Source organism: Felis catus, chromosome E2, assembly GCF_018350175.1.
Source record: "Felis catus isolate Fca126 chromosome E2, F.catus_Fca126_mat1.0, whole genome shotgun sequence".
Lineage (NCBI taxonomy): Eukaryota > Metazoa > Chordata > Mammalia > Carnivora > Felidae > Felis > Felis catus.
The window spans coordinates 5,626,475-5,652,470 of NC_058382.1; the positions used below are offsets into that span (position 1 = coordinate 5,626,475).

At 41.7% G+C, this 25,996-nt stretch overlaps 1 protein-coding gene and 2 pseudogenes across 12 annotated transcripts in view; all 3 read left to right on the plus strand.

Annotated features, from left to right (window-relative positions):
* LOC109494586 (endogenous retrovirus group K member 8 Env polyprotein-like) overlaps nucleotides 1–22,715 on the plus strand; it is a 36,998-nt gene extending 14,283 nt beyond the window's left edge. For 3 of the 12 annotated variants that reach the window (XM_045046257.1, XM_045046256.1, XM_045046253.1), the window contains 5 exons: nucleotides 5,150–5,212; nucleotides 5,461–5,541; nucleotides 12,306–12,360; nucleotides 14,523–14,631; nucleotides 19,783–22,715. In XM_045046257.1, the coding sequence (XP_044902192.1) occupies nucleotides 20,579–21,772 (1,194 nt within the window). In that variant the 5' untranslated portion in view covers nucleotides 5,150–5,212; nucleotides 5,461–5,541; nucleotides 12,306–12,360; nucleotides 14,523–14,631; nucleotides 19,783–20,578 and the 3' untranslated portion in view covers nucleotides 21,773–22,715. Of the gene's footprint in view, nucleotides 1–1,820; nucleotides 2,678–5,149; nucleotides 5,219–5,460; nucleotides 5,542–12,305; nucleotides 12,361–14,522; nucleotides 14,632–19,782 lie in introns of those variants that run through there. The other 9 variants (XM_045046264.1, XM_045046262.1, XM_045046260.1 and 6 more) reach the window with 9 other exon arrangements.
* FELCATV1R-PS13 (vomeronasal 1 receptor felCatV1R-ps13 pseudogene) lies at nucleotides 5,615–6,136 on the plus strand (annotated as a pseudogene).
* Nucleotides 24,798–25,707, plus strand: FELCATV1R-PS54 (vomeronasal 1 receptor felCatV1R-ps54 pseudogene; annotated as a pseudogene).

The following is a 25,996-nucleotide window of genomic DNA, read 5'->3' on the forward strand; positions in this document are numbered from 1 at the left end:
TTCTTGAGGGTTTTTATCAAGAAAGGATACTGTACTTTGGCAAATGCTTTCTCTGCATCTATTGAGAAGATCATGTGGTTCTTGTCCTTTATTTTATTGATGTGAGGTATCACATTGATTGTTTTGTGGATATTGAACCAGCCCTGTTTCCGAGGTATAAATCCCACTTGGTTGTGTTGAATAATTCTTTTAATGTATTGTTGGATCCGGTTGGCTAGTATCTGGAAGATTTTGCATCCATGTTTATTCAGGGAAATTGGTCTGTAGTTCTCCCTTTTGGGTGAGTCTTTGGTTTGGAATCATAACCACTTTTTTCTCATGATCTTTTCCCTCTTAACCCACTTATTTCCATCATATTTGTAAGCCATCCACCCAGCATGCATCTCCAGCTCCCTGAACTTTCTGGCACACTTTGCCCCTTGTGCTCTTAAATCCTGCCCTTCAACACTCTGTGACTTTAGCCTTCTTGTGTCTTGTAACCTCTTTCCTCTCCTTCCATGTCCTGGGCTGTCTGCACCATTACCTATACACCCCTTCCCTTGCTCTCACTTTACCCCTCTCTCTCCACTTCCCCTTCCCATCCCCTCACATGCACACATGCATGGTCACTCTCCTGATATCACAGCTCTGCAGCTATGTGCCTTGAATGGAAATGACAGTGCTCACAGCACAATTGAAATGTTGTGCTTCGTAAATACCCTCTTTACAGGTTATTGGAGGGATGGAAGGAGTAACAAAGGTGAAAAACGCCCTTTTTGGGGCATCTAGTGGTGTGATGAAACTATTTTCCATTTTTGAACATCTTATCCAGATACACATGCGATGATGGTGTGTGACTTTGTGCAACTGCGTGTCATAGGGTGTACAAATGCAAATATGTGTTGATATGTGTTGAACCATGGAGGAGTCTGAGTTTATAAAGCAAAGTCTATGTAAGTGTGTGTGTGGTTAAGTATGTGAGGGTGTGTGACTGTATTTGTGTGGGTGTACATGCACATGTGTGTTTGCATATGTGTGTAAGGGTATAAATTAGAGTGTGTGTATGCGTGTGTGTACTAGAGCTTGTCCACCATTATGGTATTAATCCCTGACTTTGAAATTGGGGGTGCATTAAATACTGAATGTGGATCATAGTGGGCATTTGTTTGTAGGAAAAAGCAATGGACTAATTAGAACTCATAGGTTTGTTGTTGTTGTTGTTGTTAATCACAGAAGAAAACAAGGCTCCTTGTGAAAATTCAGGAAAAAAATAAATAAATAAGGGCATGAGACTGGTAATCATTCAGTGTTCTAGAATTGAGGAAGTGACATTGGCTTATCTCATAGCTGAAGGAATTGTAAGAATTATCTGTACAAATCATCTGATCCTGCCTATAAAGTGTCGCGACTGGCGCGACAAACACCGAGGTCAGGGTCCTGAGGGTAGGGGAATGCAAGAAAAAAAGAAGAGAAAGTTTGGGAACAGGAGGGTCCCCTGGGCTGATGGCCCAAGTGACGGCTTTATTGTTGCTGTACACAATCTTTTATAATATAAGACTCTTATGGATCAGGTCATTCTAAGAATAAACAGGTTTCACATGATCACTGCCAGCCAAAACATTTAGTTCTGTGTACCTTGCGAACTTTCTGAACGGGTCACAAGACCTTGTTGATAGATTGCTAGCAAAACACAGTTCCCATGTTTGTTTCTATCTGACTCGGGGTAGAAAAAGGGAGGTAGCATTACTGCCAACACCTGCAGGCCACAGGCTTCAGAATTAACTTTCTCAGCCTTGACAAGGCTTTCGTATGCCCTTGAAAGTGGGGAATGGGAGGGGGAACCACCGGGTTGGCTTGAGTCAACGGGGAACATTGCTCAACCCGGTCTCAGCCTGGCACCGGGGCCCGGCCCCCCACAATAAAGCCATGCTTTATTAGCAAGTTCATAAACCTCTATCTTTCAATGGATTTTGTTCTATTTATAATTCATATCCCTACTGGGGGTGATAGGGAAGAGTGAATATGGGGAGAGTACATATTGTTATAAGTTTTCCACATCACCTAGACTTCCAAATCAATTGCCATTGGGCTGTGGGTTTCTCGTCCAGAGATTTCCAGGGAAAATTGTCATCTGTGCTTCCTTGACATCTATCAGTTTCAAAATCCTTCTCAGGTATGTCATCTGTTTCCACTACTCTCCCGTTAATTAAATGATGGTGTGGCTTAGCGGTTTGAAGATTAAGACAGAACTCACTTTGGGCGGTAAGGGGTCGGGGGGGAGACTTTTCTGGAGAGCAGAGAATCCAGTGAGACACATGAGCTTCCCCTGCCAGCTTCTCACATGTCAGACCTCAGAATTTCTTGCTCCTTCCATCCGATACCCTGTCTGTCTCCAGGGATAAAAGGAAGAGCTTCTTCCAAACTCCGTAATGATCTCTTTGGAGATAATACCTACAAACTTGTAATTGCCTTTTTGGTAATTGGCAACTGATGAAAGAAAAGTTTGTCACAAATATTCTCAGTTCGCCAAGGCTGTTTTCTCACTGCAGCTACAGGTGAAGAGACAATGCAGTTCCACAGGGAGGCGATGTCACAGAACCACAAACACGTATCTCGTGGTCTGGCTGCCTCCCTATTCCATATGCTGGCTGTTGCAACTGTCACTCTGACCTCCATGTTGACAGCCAGAGGAAGTCAGGTGAGTATTTTCTATTTTGGTCTGAGAGGTAGAGTCTGCAACCAAGGAATGGTATCAGGAGTCTGGGTAAGCGATCATCTTGGGAAAAAAAGATTCTTCTGTGTTTCAACCTGGTCCAGAGCCAAAGACACAAGGGAAGGAAGCATAACTCTGAGGCTTGAATTGAACTAGTAAAGAGAGAAGGGGTTGTAGACATTTACCAATCTCTGATGGCTCCTGATGTGTTTAGTGTAATCCTCACTGAAAGTGACTATTGGTATTTAATCAAGTGATAAGGAAACCTGGTTCCTAGTGTTTAGGACTGAACTACCAAAATCAATCTGTTGTTCCCGCTATGTTACAGGAATCATAGACTAAATTCTCGGGATTGCCAGAGGTGCCTGTAACACTTCTGTGTTGTTAAAAAAAAAAAAAAAAGTGGGATGAAACCACAGGAATCCTCTAACCTTGTGCAAAAAGGGTATTTCCAAATGATAAATGCAAGAGTAGAAAGGCTTTCTCTGACTGTGTTAAGTGTTTAATGGAGACAGTGATAGTTTCCTATTGAGAAAATCCAGGATATGTTCATTTTAGTGAGAAACAGCAGTAAATGAAATGGTAACAGAATAACAATTGGTTTCAGATAGTGGCTTTAGGCCCAATGTATCTGTTGATGTACTATCTGATTTAAAATTGCATGGCACCTGGGTGTCTCAGTAGTTTGAGTGTCTGACTCTTGATTTCAGATCAGGTCATGATCCCAGGGTTGTGGGATTGAGCTTCCCGAGCTGAGCATGGAGCCCGCTTAAGATTCTCTTCCTCCCTCTGTCCCTACTCTGCTTACACACTTTGTCTCTCAAATAAAAAAAAAAGTTATCTCATGAATTTTAAACTTTTTTATTTCAATTTATAAAATACACATACATCACATTCTTGAGATTCTGTTTTGAAATGAGTCTATATTTTAATAGTTCATAAATCTTGCCTTGTTAGCACTTTTTACTTTAGCCATGTATTAATAAACATGTTAGTTTATGATTTGAAAATGCTAATGTTTAGTTTCTACCTTACATGATTTTATCACATACTGTGGTTCATGTCCCACAGTTCAGGGACTGACATCGTGTTAAATGATTCCTGTGATAGGTGCCATATTGCACCCAGCATAAAAGCATATTAGTGTTTCTGTTGCCATCCCAGAATAGAGCCAATTGTACCTTCTTTAAAGATAATTTGTCATAATGCAGTCTCTGACAGAATTATACTATAATTAATGTATCAATATTTTATTATGAAATCTAAATCTATATTTGTATTTTGTAACGGCCTATACACATAAATGGAAACTTGTCACACAAAATTGTAAAACAAAGTAAAACCAATCTAAAATAAGAAGACAAAGTATGAAAATGAATAAACATACATCTGTATTCTTCAGGAACACAGTTAAGTAGTCATGTTAGAATAGTTTAGTGGGGTTTTTTTTTAATTTTTTTAACGTTTATTTATTTTTGAGACAGAGAGAGACAGAGCATGAATGGGGGAGAGTCAGAGAGAGAGGGAAACACAGAATCTGAAGCAGGCTCCAGGCTCTGAGCTGTCAGCACAGAGCCCGACGCGGGGCTCGAACTCACGGACCGCGAGATCATGACCTGAGCTTAAGTCAGACGCTTAACCAACTGAGCCACCCAGGCGCCCCTAGTGGGTTTTTTTAAATGTTTATTTTGGAGATAAACAGAGACCTGGGGGTGGTTGGGAGGGTCAGAGAGTGGGGGACAGAGGATCAGAAGCAGGCTGTGTGCTGACAGCAGTGAAGCCAACAATGCAGAGCTGGAACTCCTGAACCTGAAGGTCCTGAACTCAGCTGAAGTCTGACGCTCAACCAACTGAGGCACCCAGGTGCCCCAGAATAGTTTAGTGTTTAAATGCACTGTTTTTGGGGGCCTGGGTGGCTCAGTTGGTTAAGCGTTCTACTTGGTCTCAGGTTATGATCTCATGGCTCATGGGTTTGAGCCCCGGGTCGGGGTCTGTGCTGATGGTTTGGAGCCTGGAGCCTGTTTCAGATTCTGTGTCTCCCTCTCTCTCTGCCTCTCCCCCACTCGCTCTCTCTCTCAAAAATAAATAAACATTAAAAAATTCTTTTAACGCATTGTCTTTTTACCAGCCAAGCCAAGTAAGTCCACCCTTTGTCCATAATATGGCTTACATTTAGAGAAATCATTAAACTTTATCTGTCCAAGTCCTATTTTTCCAATAGAAATAATGCTATTGCCTGTCTCATGGAGTTATGAAGAACACAGAATTTATTATAGTTATGGCCTCATTGGAGTGACTTGTATTTTGTGAGAGCTTTGCAAAGGTGATGTATTCAACTCTTAAAAACGTGTAATAAGAAACATTGAGCAGATATTTCTAAGTATGAACTAAAATTAGTGGAGAACATTGAATTCCAGCCAACATGACATGTGCCTCACACCTCCTGTTCCCATGCAGGAACCTGGCTCAGAAGAAGAATTTCACTCCTTGGGATTTTGAAGAATGACCGCCATTGATTTGGTAATGGTAATGATCTTCTTATTACAAATTATAGTTGGACTTCTGGGGAATTTTTATCTTCTTTACCATTATCTCTTACTTTATCTAACGGGATGGGGGTTCAGGTCCACAGATTTGATTCTCAAGCACTTGACTATAGCCAACTCCTTGGTCATTCTCTCTAAAGGAGTCCCCCACATGATGGCAGTTTGGGGACTAAAAGAATTCCTCAATGATATTAGATCCAAATTTGTTTTCTATGTTCACAGAGTGTGCAGGAATGTGTCCATTGGCACTGTCTGCCTCTTGAGCCTCTTCCAGATGATCATCATCAGTCCCAGGGATTCCAGGTGGGGATGGCTAAAAGTGAAAGCTTCCAAGTACCTGGGCAGCTCCAACATCCTCTGTTGGATCCTGAACATTATGTTTAGTATTATCATTCCTATGTATATAACTGGCAAGTGGAGCCACCAAAATGTCACAAAGGCAAAGAGTTATGACTATTGTTATTCTAGAGGTCCTGACTACATAGCACAGTTACTGCATTTAGCATCAGTATTATTCCATGATGGTTTCTGTTTGGGGCTCATGATCTGGGCCAACGGCTCCATGGTCTTAATCCTGCACAGGCACAAACAGCAAGTCCAATACATTCACAGCAACAATCTCTCCACCAGATCCTCCCCTGAGTCTACAGCCACCCAAAGCATCCTTATCCTCGTCATCACCTTTGTATTTTTGTGCATTCTCTCCTTCATCTTTCACAATTGTTCAGTGATTTTTGACAATCCCAGTTGGTGGCTGATGAACACCACTACACTAATCACCGCATGTTTTCCAACTGTAAGTCCCTACATCCTCATGAGTCATGACTCTAGATTGTCCCGGTTCTGCTTTGTCAAGAAAAGAAATACAAAATTGCTTAAATTTACCATAAATGTGTAAATAATATGCATATCCACAACAATTAGTTTTTTTATTCATTAATTCATTTGATGGTTTAACCACAATCCTGAAACCATCATATTACAAGAGGGTGATAAACAACACAGACTAGGCTTCTGCTGTGAAATGAATAAGTGAAATGCAATTATAAATGAAATATTATATGATTATCATATAAATACTATATAATATAAATGTCTTAATATTTGAAGTGAGGGAGTTTGAAACCCATGTACTATTAAAACAGCAGTTCCTGAAACAATCTGGAGATTATGAAGTCATTGAGCATGTAACTTTCAATGTGACATAATAAATTTTCTGCAAAATTAACTAGTCATGGGATTCTATGACAAATTCCCTAAACTAGGGACACCATTTGACATGGTCATTTAATATACTGAAGACAACAAAAACTTCCGCAGAATAATGGATAACCCGGAGTTAAGCTGAAGAGTAAATTCGTTTTCAGAGAATGGAGGCATCACAGGCCAAGTATGAGTTTGGTATGTCACACTCTTCTAGAGGTGTTAATCATTGGAAGTCTGATGTTTAGAAGGGAGACTTAAGCATTTTCTTATAGAAGGGCCACACTGACCTGGTGTAGGACAAGGAAAACACAAAATAAGTTTTGCTGGTTTTTAAAAAAATATTCAACTGAGTGTTGACTCTTAAAAAAACACATGTTGTCTGGGATAAAAATGCATAGATTTGGGGGTCTGTGGAGGTTTGATCTTGATCTATTATGCAAAGATGCCATGAAGGCATATTGGCAAGAAACAGTCTCCATGGTGCACTTTCTTGGGTAAGGAAATAACTTTATTTAGGGGACTTTCATTGAACTTGAGTAGTGGGGGAGTAGCCATTGGAAGAATAAGTCATGGATCCATTTTGTTTATTTGGGGTTTTTGAGTGAGGTTGTCAAAAGATGAAAATGGACATTTCCTTAACTTTAGGAAATATTTTAATGTAGCTGTCTCTGTACTTATAAAGTTGATGTAAATATTAATGATTCATAATTTGAAAAACAGAAGAATTAGTTTGATCTAATGGATATATATTGACCTCTTTGCCACAAAAAATAGAGAAATGCATACTTTTTTAGCTCATGTGAAACACAGAAATATTTACCATACATTAGAACCACAAGCAGTATGTAGATGGATAGATACAACATATCTATGTTTATATTTGTGTATATATATGTGTATGAGTTTGTATATGTGTATATATGCACATATATGCTCATATAAGTCATTTTTTCTGTCAGTAATATTGGAAAACTAAATTGAGGAATAAATATAATACTCATTATAATATGTTTTAACTGTAAATTGTATATTATCTGATCTCTCCATCCTAGTGGTTTAATTGGTAGAAGTTATATAGAATACATTTTTAATTTTTCTATTTTAATCCTTATGTCTTACCTATATCTCTGGAAAATGAAACCAATTGAATATAGTAAGAAAATGTTTGACTTTATTAGTTGTAATTAGCCTTTTATGGTTAGTATAAGAGTGCATATATCCAGAATTGGATTTATCAACTTTTTATATGCTCATTACACCTGTTCTATTTTCTTATCCTTTCTCCATTAACTTATTCTGTATCATGTTTTAAACATTATTTTAGAGAGAGAGAGTGAGTGCGTGAGTGAGGGAGAGGGGTGGAGGGAGAGGGAGACAGAGAATCTTAAGCAGGCTCCAAGCTCGGTGTGGAGCTGGAGGTGGGGCTCCATCCCACAACTGAGATCATGACCTAAGCCAAAAACTAGAGTCAGATGCTCAACCAACTGAGCCACCCAGGTGCCCCTGTATCCATTTTTTAAAATAACTCTAATAACTTTTTTGAAGTATGTGTAATTACTGGGAAAATTATATAGAGTATGTTTTTCTTTTTTCTATTTTAATCCTTATATTTAACTTTATCTCTTGAAAAATACTCAGCTGTATATAGTAAAATGTGTTTGACTTGAATGAGATTAGTCTCTTATGTTCAGTATCATATTAAATATATTTCAGATTGCATTTATCAATTTATACTATGTTCTTCATTATGCCTATAGTCCATTCTTAGTTTGCCAGTTCTAACTTCTTCTGCATTAATTTTAAATAATTCTACATTGTACCTCTCTTATCTTGGAAGACATACATTCAGTATTTCTTAGTTTTTAACCTAGAAATTATAGTGTACTTTAAAAAACTAGTCAGAACCTACTTTAGAACTTCTGTCATTTTCTCTCTCTCTGCCCCTCCCCAACTTGTGCTCTCTCTCTCTCTCTCTCTCAAAAATAAATAAACATTTTAAAAAACTAGTCAGAATATAGTTATTTAATACATCTGTCTCTACCTGGACAATATGATGGCAATCCAACACTAGTAGATTAACTTTCACTCAATTTGTTTTTGTTTATATGCTCTATATGATATCTTTGGGACTTATTTATTTTATAGATGAAAGTCTGTACCTTTCAACCATCTTCTCCCATTTCACCCTTGTCTCTGGCAATCACTGATCTATTCTCTGGATTTATGAGTTCAGGTTTTGTTTGTTAGTTAGTTAGTACGTTTGTTTTAGATTCCAGATATAAATGAGATTATATGGTGTTTGTCTTTGTCTGACTTATTTCACTTAGCATAATTCCCTCAAGGTCCATCCATTTTGTCACAAATGGCAAGGTTTCTTTCTTTTTTTATGGCCAAATAATATTCACAAATACACTACATCTTCTTTATCCATTCATTCATTGATGGACCCTTAGGTTGTTTACATGTCTTTGCTAGTGTAAATAATGCTGCAGTGAACACAGGAGTGCATATATCTTCTTGAGTTAGTATTTTTGTTTCCTTTGGATAAATACCCAGAGGTGGAACTGCAGGATATGGTAGCTTCAGTTTTAATTTTTTGAGGAACCGCCATACCATTTTCCATAGTGGCTGCACCAGTTTACATTCCCACCAACAGTGCACAAGGGTTTCCTTTTCTGTGCATCCTCATCAACACTTATTATTTCTCATCTTTTTACTAATAGCCATTCTAATGGGTGGGAGGTGATACCTCATTGTGGTTTTAATTTGCATTTTCCTGATGATTTATAATCCTGAGCACCTTTTGTGTACCTGTTGCCCATCTGTATGTTTTCTTTGGAAAAATATCTATTCAGATCCTCTGTTCCTTTTTAAATCAGATTGCTTGTTTGTTTCTTTTTGTTGTTCTTGTTGGTGTTTGTTGTAGTAGTTGTTGTTTTTTGCTATTGAGTTATATGTGTTCCTTATATTTTTTTGATACTAATCTCTTACCAGATATACAGTTTGCAAATATTTTCTTCCATTCAGTAGGTCGCCTTTTCATTTTGTTGATGGTTTCCTCTGCTGTGCAGGAGCTTTTTACTTTGAAGTAAAAGTATTTATTTTTGCTTTTGTTCCTTTTGATGTTAAATCCAGAAACAACATGGATGAACCTGTAGAACATTATGCTCAGTAAAATAAGGCAGATACATAAAGAGAAGCACTGCATGATATCCCTTATTTGTGGAACCCTAAAGAGTTAAACTCAATATATTTAAATATATATTTATATTTAAACTTTGCTAAGAGAGTAGATCTTTAGTGTTCTCCCTACACACACACACACACACACACACACACACACACACACACACAAAAGGTAACTGTGTGTGGTGATTGATTTGTTAATTAATTTTATTTCATTAATCACTTCACAGTGTATACATCTACCAAAACATTATGTTGTCCACTTAAAATATAAACATTTTGGTTTGTGAGACCTCAATAAAACTGGAAAGAAATAATTTATTTAAGATCTGTCTCACTATGTCTGACTTTGTGAATAAGATATGTATTATACTTTGGAAACATTAAAGAGGTTTTCATTATGCCCTATTTCAGCACAAAACCTCAAGACCTAGGCCAAGTTGGGTGGAGGATATCCAGGCATCTCTTTCTTTCACTGAACACCCAGTACCAGTTAACAGCCCCTCCTGCCACCTAGCTCACATCCTATATACTTGTTATTCTGAAAGAAGAACAAGATGGCTGGGCCATTGTGCACCCCAAGTCCCACATGCAGACATCTACTCTATGTTCAATTTAAAGTATTTTGGTGGTTTGGGGGTAGGGGGCACCTGGCTGGCTCTATCAGTAGAGCATGCAACTCTTGATCTCGGGGTTGTGAGTTTGAGCCCCACACTGGGTGTAAAGATTGCCTAAAAATAAAATCTTAAAAAGTATTTTAGGGGTATTTTATATAGGCACTTTTTTGGCCTAATGAGCTGAAATTAGAATCTATTTATGATTAAGTTGTGACTCAGTCCTCTACGAGGGAAATAATGAATGGCACTGAATTGTTGACTTCCAGATTGCCCTTGTGACTTTCATCACAACAGCCTGCATTTTGCACCTAGCTCTTCCTCAGTGACCTCCACCCTCATGAATCGCAGCCCTCCCCTAAAACTTCCATAGACACCCCCACCATTCCAACACTCCTAGATTGTTTACAACTAACCCCTATCTCCATCTTGTGAACTTTATAACCTCAAAATCTTCAAAAGTTCTATCCCCACGTTTCAACGACCACACACAAATGCTCTTTACTTTCCATCCCCCTTGAATGCACCAGCCTCCATCCCCTCCTTCTTCCTGTCCCTAAATTTACCCTCCTGTTCCAATGATCTCAGACCATTTCCCATGTCCCCTGTGGCCCTAGGCCTCCTCAGCCCTTAACCACTGGATTGCCTCATTTTCCCCATGACTTCCATGCATTGTGCCTACCCTACAATCCCTACCCACTTCTCCTGGGCCCTTTAGCTCAAGATTCCCACCATCCTTCCCAGCTTCCAGCAGCACTCTGCTCCCATTTTGCCTCTTGGTACCCACTCCCAACCCTCAAGTTCCATCTCTCCCTCCACCCTGCATCTCTACTTTCATCAACTACTCCTATGAACTGAAGGCTCCAATGGATACACCCCTTCATTTGTCATATTATTTGACTTTTCACAGACAATAACTATAACGTACCTTTTACCTGCTCCTGCACTTTAACCACCTTCCGCCATTATTATTCCATCCTTAGTAGCCCCTTCATCCCCATGACCTTCTCCATCATCTATCCACCAAGTCCACAAGTTCTCTAGTACCCTTAACTTCCTTTCACTCTACCCCTTGTACCAATAAATCCCTCTGTTTAGCTTCTCAGTTACTTGAACCCACTTGTTCCTTTTAGCCCTCTTTCCTCTCTCTCCCTATGGTTGGTTTGTACCCTTCTCTGCAGCTTCCCAGATGTTCTCAGAAACTGGCCTCTATACATGGAGGTCAGGGAGAGAGGAAGAAAGAGGCAGGCCACTCCACATTGGTAGGTGGCAGTTTAATAAGTAAAGGGAACTTACATAGGAGGCTTGTCTTGGGCAGTGGCACAGTGAGCAGATCCCTATACCTGCCTGTCCAGTCTTAAAGTTGATAGAGAGAGAAGACTTAACTGGGCTCATGCACACCATGTAGGTGTTCTCCACACCATGTCACCATCTCAAGGCTGTGTCCTTGGAGCAGCCTCTGGGAGTGGGAAAGGCAAGTGGAACCCACATTCCAAGGATGGGGGAGCAGGTGAGGAGCCTCTGAGTGCCTGGGGGCCAGCTCATGGGGCAATCAGTGATCACATTTCACGTTTTTGATGATATTTCCCAGCACCCCTGAGCTCTCCCTCTCTTCACTCCCCATGCTGTCTGCACCCTACCTGTATGCCTTTTCCCTGAGTCTTCATTTTACCTTGTATGCACTCTTGGGGCGCCTGGGTGGCTCAGTCAGTTAAGCATCTGACTTCAGCTCCAGTCATGATCTCATGGTTCATGAGTTCGAACCCCACTTGGGGCTCTGTGCTGACAGCTTGGAGCCTGGAGCCTGCTTCGAATTCTGTGTGTGTGTCTCTCTCTGCCCCTCCCCTGCTCATGCTCTGTCTCTTTCTCTCTCTCAAAAATGAATAAACATTAAAAAAAATTAAAATACCTGTGTGTGCTCTCTCTCACACACACACACACACACACACACACACACACAGCCACTCCCCCAACATTTCACCTTACCTGCTATGCACCTTGACATGAAGTAGTAATGCTCACAGCAATTTCTAATGTTGCACATTCTGAATATCTTTATAGGTTGTTCAGAGATGGAAAGAGTAAAACACGGCCTCCCTTCCTGTACCTCCAGAAGGTCGGAACATATCATGATTCTTTCACATGTGAATACCTTGCTGAGATACGAATATCTGTGTTGATGGTGTTACTGTTACTTTATGAATATGAGTGAGCTGTGTGAGCTTGTGTGTGTCATAGTGTGTATGACACACTGTGCATATGTGTATATACAGTGTGTGTGTTTATATATAGTGAGTTTGGGACGAGTGAGAGTTTGTTATAGAAAGTGTGAGTGTATATGTGTTCAAGTAAGTGAGCGCGTGCGACTGCATTTGTCTGTGTGTGAACACATGTGTGCGTTTCCATCTGTGTGGAAGGCTGGAAAGCACATGTAGACGAGAAACTGAGCACCATCAGGATTCTAATCCCACACTTGGAAAGTAGGGGCTTTAGATAGAGGAGCTAGATCATATTGTGGATTTGTTTGAAGGAAAAACAAAAGGATTAATTTGGACTCATATTTTTAAAATCAATTATGAAAGCAATCAGGCTCATTACTAAACATTCAGCAAAAAACATTAAAAAAAAATAGGGGCGCCTGGGTGGCTCAGTCGGTTCAGCTCAGGTCATGATCTCGCGGTTTGTGGGTCTGAGCCCCACCTTGGGCTCTGTGCTGACAGCTCAAAGCCTGGAGCCTGCTTCAGATTCTGCGTCTCCCTATCTCTCTCCCCTCCCCCGTTCATGCTCTGTCTCTCAATAAATAAATAAATGAATGAATTAATTAAACATTAAAAAAATAAGTAAATAAAATAAATAAATAAGGCTTGAGGGGCGCCTGGGTGGCTCAGTTTTGCATCTGACTTCAGCCCAGGTCATGATCTCACGGTTCATGAATTTGAGCGCTGCGTCTGGCTCTGTGCTGACAGCTGAGAGCCTGGAGCCTGCGTCAGATTCTGTGTCTTATTCTCACTGTCCTAGTCCCACTCGTGCTCTGTCTTTCTGTCTCTCAAAAATAAATAAATATTAAAAAAATTAAAAAGATAATAAAGCTTGAGGACCAACGTAACCATTCAATGCTCTTGGATTAAGGAAATAATATTTGCTTATATGCTAATTAAAGGATTGTAAAACTATCTCTTTAAATTATCTGATCCCAGGGGCGCCTGGGTGGTTCAGTTGGTTAAGCATCCAGCTTCATCTCAGGTCATGATCTCACGGTTCATGAGTTCGAGCCCTGCGTCGGGCTCTGTGCTGACACCTTGGAGCCTGGAGCCTGCTTCGGATTCTGTGTGTGTCTCTCTCTCTGCCCCTCCCCCAGTAGTGCTCTATCTCTCTCTGTCTTTCAAAAATAAATAAATGTTAAACAAATTTTAATTATCTAATCCTGTCTGAAAAAAAAGCACGCTTTCATTGGTGAAAGGCTCATGAACTTGTGTTTCTATGGTTGTTATTATTATTATTATTATTGTTATTATTATTATTATTATTATTAAAATAAGTAGGCTTCACACCCATCATGGAGCTCAATGCAGGGCTTGAACTCAGGACCCTGAGATCAAGGGTGGGACGCTTAACCAACTGAGCCTCCCAGGTGCCCCTCTACAGTTATTACTCTGTTTAGATTTCCTATATTACATGGGTGGGAGAAATGGTGAATATTGGTACACTATATTTTTCAATATATCTGGCCCGAAGACTAGAAATAATTTATTTGGGGAAGAAAAACTTTTCAAGGCAACAGAGAATTCAGTGAGACACTGTGGGAGGCCGGACCCCGGTGCCATGCTAAGACTGGGTTGAGCAACGGCTCCCTGTTGACTCAGCCAACCCGGTCGTTTCCCTTCCCGTTCCACCACTTACAAAGGCATACAAAAGCCTTGCCAAGGCTGAGAAATCTAATTCCTGAAGCCTGTGGTCTGTGGGTATTGGCAGTAATGTTACCCCTTTCTACCCTGGGTCAAATAGGAACAAACATGGGAACTGTGCTTCGCTAGCAATCTATCAACAGGGTCTTGCGGTGACCCGTTTAGAAAGTTCACAATGTACACGGAACTAAATGTTTTGGTTGGCAGCGATGATGCGAAACCTGTTTATTCTTAGAATGGTCTGACCCATAAGAGTCTTGATATAAAAGATTGTGTACCGCAACAATAAAGTCGTCACTTGGGCCATCAGCCCAGGGGACCCTTCTGTTCCCACACTGGCTTCTCTTTTTTTCTTACATTCCCCTACCCTCAGGACCCTGATCTTGGTGTTTGTTGCACCGGTGGCAACAAGTGGCGCCCGAACAGGGACCTGAGACAACAAGGAGGAAAGCGAAAGCGGACCGCGCCGGCGTCTAATTCAGGTAGGGGAACTGTGCCAGCAGCACAGACGACGGGAGTAAAACTATGGGACAGAAACAGTCTGCGGAACATGGATATTTTGTAACTGCCTTGCAGGCTCTTATGAAGGAGAAGGGAATTAAGGTTTCTCAGTCCGCCCTTAGGGAATTTTTTGACATGGTGCACGATTATTGCCCATGGTTTCCAGACGGGGGTACAGTTGATTTAAAGGATTGGCAGCGAGTTGGTCAGGAACTTAAGAATCAAATGAAGATTTGTGGGGCTGCTGTTCCAGGGACTTTGTGGTCTACTTGGACCTGTATTAAAGAGGTCCTTGATCCTCAGGATTCTATTGAAATAACTTCTCTTAGCTCGGAAGTAGCCCAACCCCTAATGACTTCAGATGCTCCTGTCCCTCCAGAAACTACTTTCAGTGCTCTTTCGGGACAGTCAAGGGTTCCTTCACCTTTACCTCCTCTCCCCCTCCTAGAACAGTTATCTGTACAGGATCCAGAAAATGATGACAACTCCCCTTTTGGGGATCAGGGGGATGATGGGCCTTATTTGGAAGACCAGAAGAGGCCTACCTTCCTGGCCCCTCTGGTCCAGAAGGTACCTTTAAAACGACCTTCCTTTCAGGCACGAGATAGATGTTTACCTCGGCTGGCTTTCCCTATTACTCAGAATCAACAGTCCACTGAACCTTACCCCATTATGGGAGCTACCCCTTTGCAGCGGGCTCTGTACCAAGCGCAACAGCATGGGGAAGACACCTCTGCCTTTCACGCTTACCCTGTTATTCAGCAGGGGGGACAGAGAGTGTACTCCACCCTAAGTTTTAAGTTGCTGAAGGATTTGAAATCCTCTGCAGCTCAGTATGGTCCAACAGCAACCTTTACCCTGTCTATGCTTGATAATTTGAGCAGGGAGGCGTTATGCCCAGGAGATTGGAAGGTCATTGTTCAGGCTTGTTTGAGTGTGGGTGATAACCTTTTGTGGAAAGTGGAATTTGCAGAGAATGCTGAAAAACAAGCCATGTATAATAAAAGAACTAATATACCTGTGGATTTCAACATGCTCACGGGTACAGGACAATATTATGATGTGGGCCTCCAACTGGATTACCCTGAAATCGCGTATAATCAAATTAATACCTGTGCCATTACAGCTTGGAAAAAACTTCCCTCCACAGGGGGCCGAACTGAGGAATTATCTAAAATTAGGCAGGGGCCAGATGAGAAGTACCAGGATTTCGTTGGGCGTCTTTTGACTGCAGTCAGTCGTATCATTACTGATGGGGAGGCAGGTACCATTATTGTAAAACAATTGGCTTATGAAAATGCTAATTCTGCATGTCAGGCAGCCATTCGTCCTTGGAAAAATCAGGGTACCTTGGAGGATTATATCAGACTATGTGCTGAGATTGGACCATCTTATATTCAGGGCATTACCTTGGCAGCCGCCTTAAAGGGAATGGACCCCTTACAGGTGCATGCCCAGCTTCAGGGTAAAAACGTAAAAACTAATCCAGGGAAGTTGGGTGGAATAGTGTGTTTCAAATGTGGCCAAAAGGGCCATATGAAGGCCCAATGTCATAGTAAAAAAATAATTCCAACTACCCCCGGTTTGCCCAGTGGCCCTAACATTAATAATAAGCCGGCAACTATTTGTCCCAGATGTAGACGGGGGTATCACTGGGTCAATGAATGCCGCTCTAAAACTGATTGTAATGGCAATCCTCTTCAGGGAAACTGGAAGCGGGGCCAGCCGCAGGCCCCTCAAACAATTGCGGCAATGTTCCCACAGGCACCTTCTCACCCATTGTGTCCAACACTGGAGACCTCCCAGGTATCAGCCAGCTACACCGCGGTACCCCTGCCAGTGCAGGACTAGATCTTTCTCCAGCTCAGTCCATTTACCTCGAAGGACAGCAGCCCCCTAAAGCCATCCCCACAGGGATATGGGGACCTCTGCCCAGGAACACTTGGGGGTTATTATTGGGAAGATCCAGCTGGACTCTTAAGGGATTGATGATCTATCCTGGAGTTATTGATAAAGATTACACTGGAGAAATAAAAATTTTGGCCAGCTTAACTATGGGAACTTTGGTGCTTGAGCCCAAGACTCCCATAGCACAATTGATCTTGATACCCCGGATATCCTCCAATAATAAGGCTGTTAAACCTTATTGGGAAATCAGGGGTTCGGCTCCACAGATCTTTATTGGGCTAAAGTGATCTCTGTAGAAAAGCCCGTGCTTACATTGCATATCCAAGGAGTCCCTTTTGAGGGACTAGTGGATACAGGTGCAGATGTCTCAGTTATCGCTCAAAAAAATTGGCCTGTCACATGGCCTACTCAAGTGACTAATATTCCAATTAAAGGTGTTGGTTATGCCTCCGCTCCGTTGCAAAGCTCTGATTACTTACATTGGAGACTGCCTGATGGTATGACTGGAACTTTTCAGCCTTTTGTTTTGAATATAGATCTTAATCTTTGGGGCAGGGACATATTAACTGCAATGGATTTGACTCTGGAGACTAAGGCAGTCCCGATTCAAAAACAGACTAATCTCGTTATGCACCTTATGAAGGAAATGGGCTATGTTGAAGGGAAAGGCTTGGGGAAAGAGTTGCAAGGGAACCCTGAGCCATATATCCCCAAACCTAAGAGAGACCATTTCGGCCTGGGTTTTTCTTAGGGCCATTGGAAACTCCCCACGCTATGCCTCTCCAGTGGATGACTTCCACTCCAGTGTGGGTTGACCAATGGCCCTTACCTACCATTAAGAGGGAGGCTGCTGCTCACCTCATAGAGGAACAACTGCAATTAAGTCATTTCGTTCCCTCCACCAGTCCCTGGAACACCCCAATCTTTGTGATTAGAAAAAAGTCAAATAAATGGAGGTTGCTGCAGGATTTGAGAGCAATTCATGCTGTCATGAAGCCCATGGGGGCTTTGCAACCCGGCCTCCCTTCCCCATCGGCCATTCCTTTACAATATCAATTACTAGTTTTGGACTTAAAAGATTGTTTTTTTACCATTCCGTTGGCCCCTGGCGACGGAGAACATTTTGCATTCTCCCTGCCTTCCACTAACTTACAGGAACCTGCTAAGTGGTATCAATGGAAGGTCTTACCACAAGGCATGGCTAACAGTCCAACTTTATGTCAAGAATTTGTGGCCAGAGCAATTGCTCCTTTTAGACAGAGCTTCCCCCATGTATATTGCATCCATTATATGGACGACTTACTTTTGGCTGCTGAAACTGAGGAATTATTACAGGAGGCTTTTATTTCTCTTCAAAGATGCCTTAAAGCATATAATTTGACTGTTGCCCCTGAGAAAATTCAAAGGGAAGCCCCTTTTGAATACCTAGGGTATCTCATCTCCAAATCAACTGTTCGACCTCAGAAAGTATCAATTAGAACCGAACATTTGACTACTCTAATGTAGTCAATGAAATACATTAGGGGTCACCACAGAACAATTATGCCTTTGTTTAATATTCTAAAAGGAGATAGTTCTCCAGCGTCCCCTCGAAGTCTCACTCAAGAAACTAAAGAAGCTATAAGACATATAGAACAGGCCATTCAGCAGGCCCAAGTCACTAGAATTGACCCTTCTCAGCCTTTATATCTAATAATATTAAAACCTCAGGTCATCCCCTTTGCAATTCTGTAGCAATCTCATGGCCCACTTGAATGGCTACATTTAGCCTTACACTCCCTGCATGTCATTAATCCTTTGCTATCTATGGTTTGTCTCCTTATCATTAGAGGAAGATCCCGAGCTGTTCAGCTCTTTGGGCAAGATCCAGAATTTATTACATGTGCCTTTCTGACACAGAAGCTGGTGGACGCTGCTTTTGCCCAGTCCATCGAATGGCAACTTGCCTTGGCTAATTTTACAGGCCAAATTAAATTTCATCTACCTTCTGATTCTTTAATACAAGGTTTCAGTCTTATAGATATTTTGCCCTATAATCCTATTGTTTGTCAGCCGATTGAAGATGCTGCCTACATTTTTGTGGATGCTAGTAAAGAGGGTAAAGTTGCAGTGTACTATGTCACTTCCCAACATAAAAATTTGATCACTTTAAATTATACGACTAAATCTGTCCAAAGGGCCGAGCTTTATGCTGTACAGGTAGCCCTAAAAACTTACCCGGAATCTATAAATGTCTATTCTGACAGTCAATACGTTGTCAAAGCCGTGTTGCAACTTCCCACTGCCTTTATATTGACAGCGGATGAGGAACTTTATCTATTTCATGCTATACAAAAACTTCTTAATCTACGGCACAATCCAATTTATATTTCCCACATTCGAGCTCACACCGATCTGCCTGGTCCCCTAGTTGCTGGGAATCGGATAGCCGATGTAGCAACCCATTTATTGCAAGTTCTGCCCATTACCACTCCTTTGGAAACAGCCAAAAGGAGTCATGATAATTTTCATCAGAATGCGGCAGCCCTTCGACGAGAATTCAAAATATCTCGTGAAGCGGCCAAATTGTTAAACAATGCGGCATCTGTCCGCAATTCTTCCCACAGCCGGTCTATGCCATTAATCCTCGGGGTCTTCGGCCCAATGATTTGTGGCAAATGGACGTCACCCAATATTTACCTTTTGGGAAATTGCAATATATACATGTGTCTGTAGATACTTGCTCAGGCTATATACATGCTTCAGCCCACTCGGGAGAAGCATTTGTTGATGTACAAAATCACCTATTTTCTGCCTTTGCAACAATGGGCAAACCTCATAAAATAAAAACTGACAATGGTAGTGCTTATACTTCTAAATCTTTTACAGAATTTTGCCACCGACTCCGAATTGAGCATACAACTGGCATTGCTTATAATTCCACAGGACAAGCCATTGTTGAGCGAGCTCACCTGACCTTAAAACAATATTTGCAAAAACTTAAAGAGGGGGAAATATTAAAGGGAAAGATAAAGTATTCCCCACATGTACACCTCACTCTTGTGTTGTATGTTTAAAATTTTTTAAATGTCAATGAGGCAGGAATGACCGCCGCAGAGCGTCGCTGGGGAAGGAATCAAGAACCTCTCTTGATGGCAAGTTGGAAAGATATGCTGGAAGGCATTTGGCGAGGCCCAGACCCAGTCCTTCGGAAAGGGTGAGGGTATGCTTGTGTTTTTCCACAGGATGAGGAAGCGCCGCGCTGGGTCCCACTTCGGCTCCTCAGAGATATTACAGTTGCGCCGAAAAATGGCCAAATTGACAGTGACGGAACCCCCCCAAAAGCGACGACGGCGGAGTCATAAGGCGGGTACACCCACCTGGAGACAGATAAAGAACCTGGTGACCCAGGCCACTGATGTAGTGATGGCCTCAGGTAGAGAGGTAACAGCCACACATGTCTTCTTGGCATGCCTGTGCATCCTCACTACAGCCGGGGAGTCTGCCCTCTATTGGGCATACATGGTAGGTCCTCCTACAGTACAACCTGTAACATGGAGAGACCCCACACCCAAAGTATACACCAATCTCACCTTTATGGGAGGGGAAGATGCAGGGTTTTTGCCCACTGTGTCGGCCTCTATAAATTGGACGGCACTCTCTGCAGGAGTACCCATCTGCCTGCAAAGGGAGTCTACGCCGTACAAACTTGCTTATGGGTGTTTGGGTACGAAACCAGTAGGGCGATCTATTACTTATACTATGTGGCAAAATGGCGAGCATAATTCTGAATGGGTGGCCCGCTCCGTTGCCGCTTATTGGCAAAAGAGAGAATTGTTAGGAGAATGGATGTTTTTTGGACCACGTGATCCCCCTCAGAATCTTCCTATATGTCCCTCAGTTGGTCAAGGCCTTACTGGGGACTCACCTTGGGGTAAATGTGCCCAATCCTCTTCATTAAGGATGACTCCTAAAGGCATAAACTATACCATTACAGATTATTCCTGAAAGGCCTGGCATTCATTCTTTCAAGAAACACCTATGGCTATTTTGGAAGTACAAAGGGAAACAAGGAGACCTTTAGTGGCTCCTTTAAGAGATATGGGCCCACCTCCTAACGAGGTACAGGAACACCACAAGGTTATCCCACAAACCATTTTGCAATCCCCTGAAGGAAGAATTCATTCTGATCTTTGGAAGTTATATGCTGCCTTTGATAAAATATATACTAATGACAGCTTTAGTTTTCCAGAATATTATCTTTCTCCAGCTCTACAATTGCGTGCCTGTGTTCCTCCTCCCTACTATTTGATTGTTGGAGATGGGACCATTACTCCAGTGAAAGAAGATGGTCATCAGTTATACCGGCTGACGTGTCCTGCTTGTGTTTTGACCAATTGTCTACCAGTAGATGGGCCCTCTAGAAGTGAAATGGAGGTTTATTTGGTCTTACAACCTCCCTATTGGATGTTGCCAGTAAATGTTACAGGACCTTGGTATTCTAATTATGGGATGCAATTGGCCTTAGAAATCAGTAAACGGCTGCGCAGGACCAGACGGTTTCTTGGACTCTTGATTGCTGAACTTATAGCAGCAGTGACTGTAATTGCCTCTGCAACTGTATCTGTAATATCCTTACATGAAAGTGCCCAAACAGCATCCCATGTAAATGAATTGGCTCATAATGTATCCAAGGTGTTTGCCACTCAAGAACGAATAGACCGTAAATTGGAAGCCCAATTGGAGGCACTACAAGAAGCATTGATATCTCTTGGTGATCAGTTTGCTGTTTTGCATACCAGACTTTCTTTAATTTGTCATGATGCATATAAGCATATCTGTGTTACCCCTTTAGAATATACCAATATGACATGGGGACACGTACGTCGTCATTTGCAAGGGATTTGGCATGACGCTAACACTAGCTTAGACCTCTTACAGCTACAAGAAGAGATAAATGCTATTGCAAGTAGTTCACTCAGTTTCCCTGACCCTGGAAGTCTCGCTGGAACCATACTGCACCAACTTAATGGGTTTAATCCATTTAATATTCTTCAGCATTCCTTTTGGATCTTTATTGGAATTGTTTCCGTAATATCTGTTATACTTGTCTTGCTGTGTTGTTTCTGGAGATGGGGTCTCACTGCCTTTACCACATACCAAGCCAGGATACACATGTTGCAATTACAAACAATAGGGGGAAATGTGGGAGGCCGGACCCCGGTGCCAGGCTAAGACCAGGTTGAGCAACGGCTCCCTGTTGACTCAGCCAACCTGGTCGTTCCCCTTCCCGTTCCACCACTTACAAAGGCATACAAAAGCCTTGCCAAGGCTGAGAAATCTAATTCCTGAAGCCTGTGGTCTGTGGGTATTGGCAGTAACGTTACCCCTTTCTACCCTGGGTCAAATAGGAACAAACATGGGAACTGTGCTTCGCTAGCAATCTATCAACAGGGTCTTGCGGTGACCCGTTTAGAAAGTTCACAATGTACACGGAACTAAATGTTTTGGTTGGCAGCAATCATGTGAAACCTGTTTATTCTTAGAATGGCCTGACCCATAAGAGTCTTGATATAAAAGATTGTGTACCGCAACAATAAAGTCGTCACTTGGGCCATCAGCCCAGGGGACCCTCCTGTTCCCAAACTGGCTTCTCTTTTCTTTCTTACATTCCCCTACCCTTAGGACCCTGATCTCGGTGTTTGTCGCGCCGGTCGCGACAAGACACACGTGTTTCATGGCTAGTCCCACACGTGTCAGACTTCAGTATTTCCTCCTTCCTCCCTATGAGACCCTGTCTGCCTCCAGGGATCAAGGAGAAGCAAGAGCCCTCCAAATACTTGCAAAGGTCTCTTTGGAGATGATAACTAGAAACCTGCTGTTGTTTTCAGCAATTAATAATTGGGGGAAAAAGTTTGTCACCCCCAAACCTGTACTCTCACTGTGAATACAGGTGAAAAGAAAATTGTAGTTCCATAGGGAAGCGACATCACAGAACCGCAAGCCCATATCTAGTGGTCTGGCAGCTTAACCTCTCTCTCACATGATACTAGCTGTGGTGACCATCGTGTTAACCCCCCTGTCCTGGCAGCCAGAGAGACTCCAGTGAATATTTCTATTTCAGTCTAAGGGGGCAGAGTCTGCAAGCAAAGAGGGTTATCAGGAGTCTAGGTAAGTGATCATATTGGGGAAACAAAATGACGCTTCTGGGTTTCAGCCTGGTCCAGTGCCAAAGCCACACAGGAAGGAGGAATAATTCTGATGCTTGAGTTGAATTGGTAAAGAGAGACAGGGTCCTAGACTTTCACCAATCCCTGATGGTTCCTGATGTGATTTAGTATAACCCTGACAGTGACAGTTGGTGTTTAATCCAAGTGATAATGAAATGTGACTTTTAATGTGAATCATGGCTGTAGTTCTAAAATAGATCTGCAGTCAGGCTACCTTACTAGTGTGGGTCAGGATTACTACAGGTGCCTATAACACCCCCATGGTTAATAAACGCTAGAAAAAATCTACAGAATTATCAAATCCTTTGCAGAAGCGGTGCATATGAATGACAATGGCTGGAGGAGAAATGTTTCTCTAACTCAGGGTGTGTGACGTGATTAGTAGAGACATTAATTTTTTCCTATCGAAAGCATCCATGATCTGTTGATGTTAGTAAGACCATTTTTTCATCTTTGAATTAGGGGACGAGCACTTAAAGAAATGACAATATTACAAAATGGATTTCAGATGGCCATTAGACACAAAACTATCTTGTGAGCAATTCTCCATTTTAAAATTTTATCATATCGGGGCACCTGGGTGGCTCAGTCGGTTAAGCGTCCGACGTCATCTCAGGTCATGATCTCACGGACTGTGAGTTCGAGTCCCGTGTTGAGTTCTGTGCTGACAGCTCAGAGCCTGAAGTCTGCTTCGGATTCTGTGTCTCCCTCTCTCTCTCTCTGCCCCTCCCCTGCTCATGCTCTGTCTCTCTCTGTCTCAAAAATAAAATAAAAACATTTAAAAATTTTTTAAAAATATTATCATATCAATCACAAGCTCTGAAATTTCAATTTATAAAATGTACAAGTTTTCACATCTTAGAGATTTCATTTTATATATGTGTCATAGGTAAACATGTTTAACAAAGCTTGCCTTATTTCCAATATGTTTTCTTTTTTTTAAATTAATTTATTTGAGAGAGAGAGAGTGTATAAGTAGAGGAGGGGCAGAGGAAGGGAGGCAGAGAGAGAATCTCAAGCAGGATCCACATTGTCAGCACAGAGCCTGATGTGGGGCTCAATCTCACAACTCTGGGAAAATGACCTGAGCCAAAATCAAGAGTCGGATGCTTAACCAACTGAGCCACCCAAATGCCCCGTCAATGTGTTTTCTTAAGCTATGTTACTAAACACATTGGTTTGGAACTTGAAATTAGTGATACTGAGTTTCTACTCTATAGTACTTTATCACATATTGGTGTTTCAAGTTCCATATCTCAGAGCATAATAGAGCATTAAGTGATTTTTGTGATAGGTGTCATTTCATTGCTGATATAAAAGCAAATTAGTGTTTCTGTGGCCAATCCACACAGCCAGTAGTGCATTCTTTCAATATAACTTGTCATGGAGCAGGTCTGTATACAATTATACTACAATCAGTGCACCTAGATTTTATGAAGATATAACCTTATTCATAATAGGTCTTAGCCTATATAACAAAAATTTACACATAAATGGAAACGTGTTACAAAAATATAAAAATGCCAAGTATAAAATTACATGTACAAAAACATGTAAATATACACCTGTATTTTGAAGAATACATCTAAATAGCTTTGTTAGAACAGCATTGTGCTTAAAGGCACTGCCATTATACCAGCCCAGTCAGGTTCAAATGTCCCCGTTCCCGTAAAAACTTTGAATTTGACAAATCACTAACCTTTCTCCATCTCAGCACTCCTTATTTTGTCCATGAAAATGCTCATACTGACACTCTCATGAAGTTGTGAAGAATCCAGGATGTACGTACACACCTTTTCTAGTATTAATCATACTCTGTAGAAAGTACCTAACATTAACAGTCAATACATGAAAACCTGTTAAAATGTGTTAATTGTAAACAATTATTTCTAAGTGGGAGCTAAAGTAAGAAGAAAATATTGAATTCAAGCTGACATGACACATGTAATCATGCCTCACGTCCCCACACAGGAATCTCTGGCTCAGAAGATGACTATTGCTCCCTGGGAACTGGGAGAAAGGCCAACAGGGATTTGGCAGTGAGATTGATCTTTCTATTACAAACGATAGTTGGGGTTCTGGGGAATTTCTCTCTTCTTTGCCATTATCTCTTCCTTCACCTGAGAGAATGCAGGGCAATGTCCACAGATCTGATTCTCAAGCACCTGATTGTGGCCAGTCTCTTAGTTATTTTTTTCCAAAGGAATCCCCCAAACATGGTAGGTTTGGACGTGGAACATTCCCTTAGCGATCTTGAATGCAAACTTGTTTTCTATGTTCACAAAGTGGGCAGGAATGTGGCCATTGGAACCATCTGCCTCTTGACTGTTTTCCAGGTGATGATGATCAGTCCTGTGGACTCCAGGTGGGCAGGGCTTAAGGTGAAAGCTCTGCAGCACCTGGGCACCTCCAACATCCTCTGCTGGGTCCTGAACACGATGCTAAATATTATGGTTCTTTTCTTTATGACCAGAAAAAGGAGCAACACAAACATAACAAGGAAAAGAGATTATGGCTACTGTTATTGCATAAGTAGTAGCTATATAGTACAGTCACTGTATGTAGCATCAGGATTATCCCATGATGGTTTCTGTTTGGGGCTCACAATCTGGGCCAGTGGCTCCATGGCCTTCATCCTGCGCAAGCAGGCACAAGCAGCAGGTCCAATACATTCTTAGGAACAATCTCTCCACCAGATCCTCCCCTGAGACGAGAGCCACCCAAAGCATCCTTGTCCTGGTGAGCACCTCTGTGTCCTTGTGGGCACTGTCATTCTTGCACATTTGTGTGGTAGTGTTTAACAACCCCAGCCTGTGGCTGAGGAACACTTCTACACTAATCGCTGCATGTTTCCCTACGGTCAGCCCCTGCATGCTCATGAGTTATGACCCCAGAGTGTCTACCCTCTGCTTTCCTTATAAAGGAACACAAATCACTTAAATTTGTCACAAATATGTAAACTGTATGTTTATTCAAATGGTTATTTGTTTATTCATAATCCCCTTCAGTGTAGAAACACAGCTATGAAGTAGTCACAAGAGTAGCAAACAAGAATGACCAGCCTTCTGCTCCTAAGTAAGTAATGTGGATGGCAACTGTAAATGAAATATAATCATGTTAATATTTATGTAATTGAAATTTATTTATTTATTTATTTACTTATTTATTTTTGAAATGTTAATCTTTATTTATTTTTGAGAGAGAGAGAGAGACAGGCAGAGCTCCAGTG